Source organism: Cynocephalus volans, chromosome 17 (assembly GCF_027409185.1).
Source record: "Cynocephalus volans isolate mCynVol1 chromosome 17, mCynVol1.pri, whole genome shotgun sequence".
Lineage (NCBI taxonomy): Eukaryota > Metazoa > Chordata > Mammalia > Dermoptera > Cynocephalidae > Cynocephalus > Cynocephalus volans.
In genome coordinates this window covers 42,093,560-42,100,634 of record NC_084476.1, presented here as the reverse complement: position 1 = coordinate 42,100,634, position 7,075 = coordinate 42,093,560, and the positions used below count along the sequence as shown (strand labels likewise).

Sequence of the window (7,075 nt, the reverse complement as noted above, 5' to 3'; positions counted from 1 at the left end):
GGAAAACCATGATAGAATTCTACCCTGACCTTTACCTTCAATGCACTTTAAACAAGGGCCTTCCTTCTCTGCTCAAGGCCCTTTATCCACAGTCCAGTGTGGGGCTGGAGGGAGTCCTATGGAATGGTGACCCATCTGAAATGAAATATGGATTTAAACTCCTATACCGCATGGGAAGTACTTTCTACCTCCTCTACTCTCTCTACCACATAGCACATTGAAAATAAAGAGGCATGAACACGTGGCTTTTTGCTTAGAGGTATAGAGTATATTTGGAGGATGCCCTGCCCCACCTTCATGTTAATGGAAATGGCAATGACAGTCTTTTTCAGGGGGAATTCAGAGGTTTGGGAACCTATGAACTCCTTTTGCTTGGAATGGGTATTCTCCTTATATAAACCAGTGCCTTTTGCTGATGTGAGAGTTGAGGCCTAGGATAGATTTCCTGGTTGAGTGGCATAAGTCAGTTGAGGACAGAGTTTGGAGCCGTTGTGGGAGTGGTACAGGACTCAATATTGGCTGGACTGAAGAGAGTGTTGCTAGAGCTGATTTTCTAGGCACTGGGGGGCATCGCAGAAGGTCAGGCCCTCATCCTCAGTAGGGGGAAGCTGGGCGTCATGGTCCTCTGCTGTCTTCTCCAAGTTACCTTCCCCCACAGGGTCTTTGGTGGGGGTTAGACATTTCTCAACCTTTTTTGTTCTGGCTTTGGCAACTGTCTCAGCCTTAGAGTAGAGAATGGATTCTTCAGGTCTTTGACTTTTCATTTCGGGGTTAATCCAGTGCAAAAAGAGCTTCATCTCATCTCCCAAGCCAACTCCTGGAGCTTCTAGAAAGGTGGAGCTCATGTGAACATGGGCTTCCCTTATCAGACCCTGCAATTCTTGGTCCTGGGAAGTGTGGCCTTGCAAAGTTTGGCACTGCCAAGTGTTACCCTATGAAGTCATGGCTCCAAAACATTTGAGCCTGAAAAGTTTGGATCTAAAAAATGTGGCCCCTTCAAATAGTGGATGTGCAAAATTTGGCCTAGCAAATGATGGCCCACTAAGTTGGCCCTGTAAGGTCTGGCCCTTTAAAGCTTGAGCACCCCAAGTTAGGCTTTCTCAGGAATCCTTGTTTAGGTAAGGTCATTCAGCTTACTCTAACAGCCTTGCAGACCATTCTTATCTGGTCATTTTGCCCCAGGTAATCCTGGAGGATGCTCTGGGACCTCAGGGTGAGGGAGAAACTGATGAAGGTACTGGCATGGAATAGCAAGCTTAGAGGTTAGAGATGGTGGCTTTACAGATCCAGACAGATCCTTGCTAGTTTCTGTTCACTCAAGGCAACAATCATGGCTAACCTAAAATTCTACCTGAGGAAGATTCTGGAGAAACATTTAACAAGTCAGGGGCTCTGGGGTTCTGCTTAGAACTACCCCTGTTGTCCCCTGAACCTCAGTAAAGTGGATATTCTCTCTGGTTGGGGAGAGCCCCAATACCACACCCCCTTATCTGTGATTCCTTGCTGCTTTTAATTTCACTGATCCTCTTTTCTCTGCTGGGGTAGGGAATTGTCCTCACCTTTGCAAAGGCCTGGACCAAGGGGCCCAGGGTTCTTCCAGGCTGGGTTGTTCATTCTGGCCTCCAGCTGAACACAAAGTATCTGGGCCTCTGTCATGTCACCACTGGGTTGAGAGAACTCAAAGGCCCAGTGGGCAGAAGAACCATGGAGCACTGCTCCAGAACTAGGTTGCTTTTGCCTCTGCTGCACTGCCTTTAGCTCAATTGCAAGCTGTTCTTTTAGGCAGACCTTTCTGGATCTGGGTCACATGAGATGCCTAGTGGGATAAGGAGTTCCTGGTTGTTTAGACTCCTAAAGGACCCCTAGGTGGAAATATTCTTTGGGATGGCCACAATTTGTTACTTGGACTCCTTTGTCTTTATGAGACTTCCCAAATATATCTTTGGGAATTTCTTTTTCAGGTAGGAATTTAGTTTGGCTAAGGTGGGAGCCTTGCGTGATTAGGGGTTGTCAGGATCTGTCTGGCTCTCTAGAGGCACTATCTCCATTCACTTGTATTTCAGTGTGGAACACTTGTACACGGTCTGTACAAGTCTCACTGGCATCTTGAAAGCATGGCCTAGGACTTTTACATTGTTGTTCAGATGAGATTGAGTCAGAGCCTCTGATGGGCCCAGGTCCCACCTCTGTGATTACAGATTGGCTAGTGATTTCTGGGGCTATGACTTTGGAGAGAGCCACATAATAGAGAGCAAGCAGCCCTGACAGGAAGACCAAAACTTGTCTCCAGTCTCTCAGTGGTTCCCTGGGACAGAGCCCAGGCAGCTCAGGGTCATCAATAACAGCATATGGTCAAGGCCTGTCAGTATTCAGGGTGTCCCTTCCTGCTCTGTGTAGGGTCTGATTGCTTCCTCCTTGACTACGGGTTTGCTTTCCATAGGACAGGGTAACCAAGTTGCTGCCAAGGCCCCGGGAATGCTGCAGAGCCAGTGATTTGCAGTCCCAACAATTACAGATGTGGGCCAGGACAATGCCCTAGCAGGTATTTCCCGCATTTGTAGTCTGTGTGGCTCTGCAACATTGCCTTGGCCTTAGCAAGCAACTGTGGACTGGCCCTGCTGCCACAATGAATCAGTACAGGTCACTATCCCCACTAGTCTCTGGGGCTGCAGGCTGGGGGATACTCACACAGGTCAGGAATGTGCTGCTCCAGGGCCCGGGTTGCTGGTCAGCAGGGGACAGGAACAACTGAATAGACTACTAGATCTTTCAGGACAGACCCTAGCAGTGGTAAATCAACCTGCTGTTTCAACTGCTTTTGGAGGTGGAACTCCAGTAGCATCTTGGCATCCCCCAGGAGAATGCTACCTCCTTCTTGAGGACTGAAATGGACTTCCCCAATCAGGGAGGGTCCTGGGTCTGGTGGGACAGGCTGCAACATGTCTCAGGGCTTATGTTGTATGGTTCTCTGCATCTACAGAAGTCTCTGGACAACAGCTGACAAACCCAACTGAAGCTGGAGCTGCCTCTACAGCAAGTGCCACTCCAAAGCTTCACACTTGGCCAGAGTCAGAGATGGGACATTGATCTGGGCTTGTCCATAGTCAGGTGGAGAAGCCCAGATTTGGGAATGTGGGGAACAAGGTAGGACTAACTGAGGTGGAGGAAATTTTAGGCAGTACAGAGATGAAGAAGAAATCATTGAAGAGAAAGGGCCCAGAGAGTCCCTGTTGTGGAGAGATCTCTAGAGGCAGACCAGGGATTCATTGTGCAGAAAAGAGAAACCACAGAAAGGTAGCTGCTGATGTCACACTAAGGCCTCAGTGTGTTCCCCAGGCAATGGACAGAGGCCACTTAGAGCTGGAAGGTGGGAGAGGGTAGAGCCAGAAACATGGGGTTTGGGATTTGCTCACAGTGTTATTTCTGCTCTGGGTCCATAACTGGTCCTTCAAAAACTCAGAAAGCTTGAATGGACTGGCTGGCCTGCCATGAACCCCAGAGTCAAGGAGGTGAAAGCCCATCTTTTAAACAGAGGCCCTAGAGGTAGCACGAAAAGAAATTGTTTATCTGCATTTACAGATCTCTGTAGAGACGGAGAACCATACAACATAAGCCCTGAGACGTGTTGCAGCCTGTCCTACCAGACCCAGGACCCTCCCTGAATTGTAAGGTGAAAGAATTGTTTGTTTTCCAGACTTTGAAAACATTGGGAGCAGTGTGGTACAAGCTGCCACAGGAACTCCTCCACAGATCTTGTGAGCCCTCAAGTGTGGAAATGCATGCATTTATATCCTTGTACTTAAAGGTACCTCAGGGCCTGTTGGATATAGGATCAGCACTTGAAGGGAATGCAAGGTTGAAGGGAATCTGGTATTCAAGGGCTGCTAACCTTGGTTCTCCACGACAGATTTGGAGTTGTTCTTCCTCCTCTCCTGCTGGTTCACAGGAATCCCAGACTCCTCAAGGCTTGAAGAAGACAGAGTTCCTACATCCTGGGACACATATGGCACTTCAAATTCCTGCCCTAACTGGAGGTAATTAGCCCAGCAATCTTGGACATTTACTCTACTGGTTGACTGGGCAGCTGGCTGTGTTAAGGATTTCTGATCCATTAATTGTGTTAGTGTCAGGGTTACAGATGCCAGTGAAAGCTCTCTGGGGTCCTGGGAATGAAGCCCCAGACTCTTCTCAAAAGACACACTAGACATGGATGAAATCTCTATGCAAGAGGAGCCCTGCAATGGCCCCAGTAAAGTGGGGGAGATTTCATTGTTCTCACCCACCAGCAATTGCTGAATCTCCAGAGCCACAGCATTGCAGGTTTGGCAGCAGGGATCTGCACACAGGAGCCGCCGCACACTTCCCTCCTGAGGAAGCCAGCCCTGGCTGGGAAGGGAAACATGGCAACCGTTAATGATGGAGTGACATCTGCCTCCTTGGAAGAGTGTGGTCTGGGGATTGACACTGCTTTTTTCTAGTCTTGTAAGTCCTGGGACCTACACTTCTTTGGTGTCTACCCCTCTGCTTTTCTTCCTAAGAAAATGCCATTTGGCAAGGTATGGTGGGTGGCTGAGGATCTGGAGCTTGTTGGGCAAGGTCTCAGACAACCCATGGAAAGGCATGGCCGTCAGTGAGGACCGGGAGCTGGGGTCACTTCTCTGTTGACCTTGTTGAGAAGCTGAATGAGGAGAAAGGAACCAGGCAGATAAGGGAGCCAAGTGGTTAGCCGATGGGGCATCACTGGGAACACCACCAGGTAGAACCCAGATCATTTGAGGCTAAGAAACCTGAAGCCTGGTATTGAGTACATCTAAACTGTGAAACATGAGGTCCTGTGGGAACTCCCCATTGAGAGGACTATGGGATTTCCCTGCTGCTGTACCTAACATCTCTTGGGAATCAATCTCATTCTCCAGAAATCATAAGAAGAGTACAGTATGATAGGCTCCTGTCTGAGGTCTGTCCCAGGAACTGGCCTCCCTGAAGACAGAACCAGAGGAGGTAATGTCAGCAGGGTCCAGCCAGACTCAGAGGAGTCTGCCCTTGAAGGGCTCTGGCTGTAAAGGGAATATGACAACGATGTCTTCTTTATGCAAAATCCATTCTCTTGACTGGATTACTTGTCTCACAGCTGAGAGCAACCCCGTATAGAGTCTTTTATAAATTATGCTCTAGTCAAATCCTGAATTCCAGAACTACTGTGACTCTAGCAGAGAGTAGAATTGGGGAACTCTTCCCTCCTGAGATGTCTAACCCATCCCCCCACCCCCTGCTCTGGCAACCCCCTGAACCAGTGAGCCAGCACCCACTGTGTATGTCTCCCTCCCATCCGTTATCCCTCTCCTCATCCCTGCCCCAAGCCAAGCTGAGAAATCATCACAGGCCAGTCTGGGATCTGGGAGAATGCAAAAACCAAGAGATCACCTTTTCATGGCAGAGAGCAGCTTCTGCAGCTTCTTAGCTTCTTCCTGGGAAGTTCTCTTAGCTGAGGAACCAGGAGACAGTGTTACATGGAATAGGAGAGAATTCAGGGACATCCTATAGGAAGCAGAAGGCCTTTGAATGAGAGGAGACTGAAAATACCAAGAGGTATTGTTCTAAGTAACATCTGTGTACAACGTAATGATTTACATGTTTGATCTTCACAACCACACTGTGAGTGAGGCAGGATCATCAGTGTTATGCCCATTTTATGGAGAAGTAGACTGAGTGATCAAATGACTTCCATAGGGTTGTAAAACTTGTAAATGACACAGTTAAGGCCTTCTGCCCTAATTTCTCATTCTTCACTCACAGGAGGGTAAAATAGAGATTTTCAGAATATTCCTTGGCTCTGATTTCCTACCCAAGGAAGTCTTTTCTGAGAAGCGTCATTGGGTATTAGATATTGTCATTGGATATTGGAGACTTCAGTGGTTAGAGCACCTGGCTCCTGGCACTAGGGGTCATAGAGGAACAGGATCCATGGCAGCCTCGCCCAGAGTGGAAGGAAATCAGAGAAAAAGCTGGGACTTTACCTTTTGAAGTTCTGTCTCTAGACCTTTGTTTGAGTCTTCGGTGATTCTTAAAGACAAAAACATTAGAATGTGAAGTTGGGACACCATTTTCTTTTCATTTTCTAAAATGAAACAAAACTCATAAACATTTCCAAGTGTTTTTTGTGTATTCCCATTTTATATTCTCTTCTACCTTTCCTTTTCATACTTTTTCACCCCAACATTTCCCTTCTCTGCTTATTTCTGACTCACTTTGAGGCTCTTCCATACTCCACCTGCCACCCCCATTCCTTGGACAAGCTCTGTGGGGAGTTCAGGATGAGACAGAAGGAAAAGTAAAACAGATTACAAAGGATGACTGAAGCCATTGGACTTCAGTCATCAAAGACCCTGAGTGGGCCCCAACCAGAATAATCAAATTGGGGAGATGTTCTAGGATCCAGTGATGAAAACCTCATTTTTAGAAAAAGCAAAAGGTTAGGGTAACAGGGGAAAGTGAGGGGATGAAATCTTGTTTGAGGCTCATGGTCATAGTGTATCCCTACCTGGCAACAGCTCCTGTTTGGTCCCAACCTTAATTTTTCATGGCTCTTTTTCACTTGCCAAATAATTAACACAATAATGCAGATGGAGCCATAGGTGTATAAGGGATATCCAACATCCCACAGAAAGAAGGTAGGACTGAACATGATCTAAACCTCACTAGCCATCTCTATCCAGGCTTCCAGAGTCTTGGAACCTTATGCCTCCAGATTCTAGACCTTGTCATCTCTGCCTCACAGAAGATGAATCCAGACCAACAGACAGCATCATAAAGCCCTCCTGTTCTGGGAGGCAGGGATAGCATCACAGACTTTTATCTGTCTTAGAGAAGCTCATGTGGTGATTCAATGTTCAGATAAGAGTATCTGTGCCTGTATGGGCTGCAGAGCCTGGGACAGAAAGTGCCATGGTCACAGGCAGCATAAATACTTCCATGCTGTCTCTATTCCCTACACCCTAGCAACTCAGCTCTCTCCATTACTACAATAATCTGGAACCTATCCCCAGACAACTAAATCTTTATGTACACTGCATGC

At 47.5% G+C, this 7,075-nt stretch overlaps 1 protein-coding gene across 1 annotated transcript; it reads right to left on the bottom strand.

The window, feature by feature from the left end:
• Positions 1 to 539: 539 nt before the first annotated feature.
• SPATA31F3 (SPATA31 subfamily F member 3) lies at positions 540 to 6,685 on the bottom strand. Its single transcript, XM_063081689.1, has 5 exons — positions 6,542 to 6,685; positions 6,018 to 6,063; positions 5,425 to 5,485; positions 4,280 to 4,386; positions 540 to 826 (listed from the first exon to the last, which is right to left on the bottom strand). The coding sequence occupies exons 1-5, from the start codon at positions 6,683 to 6,685 to the stop codon at positions 540 to 542; spliced, it is 645 nt and encodes a 214-aa protein (XP_062937759.1).
• Positions 6,686 to 7,075: the final 390 nt, after the last annotated feature.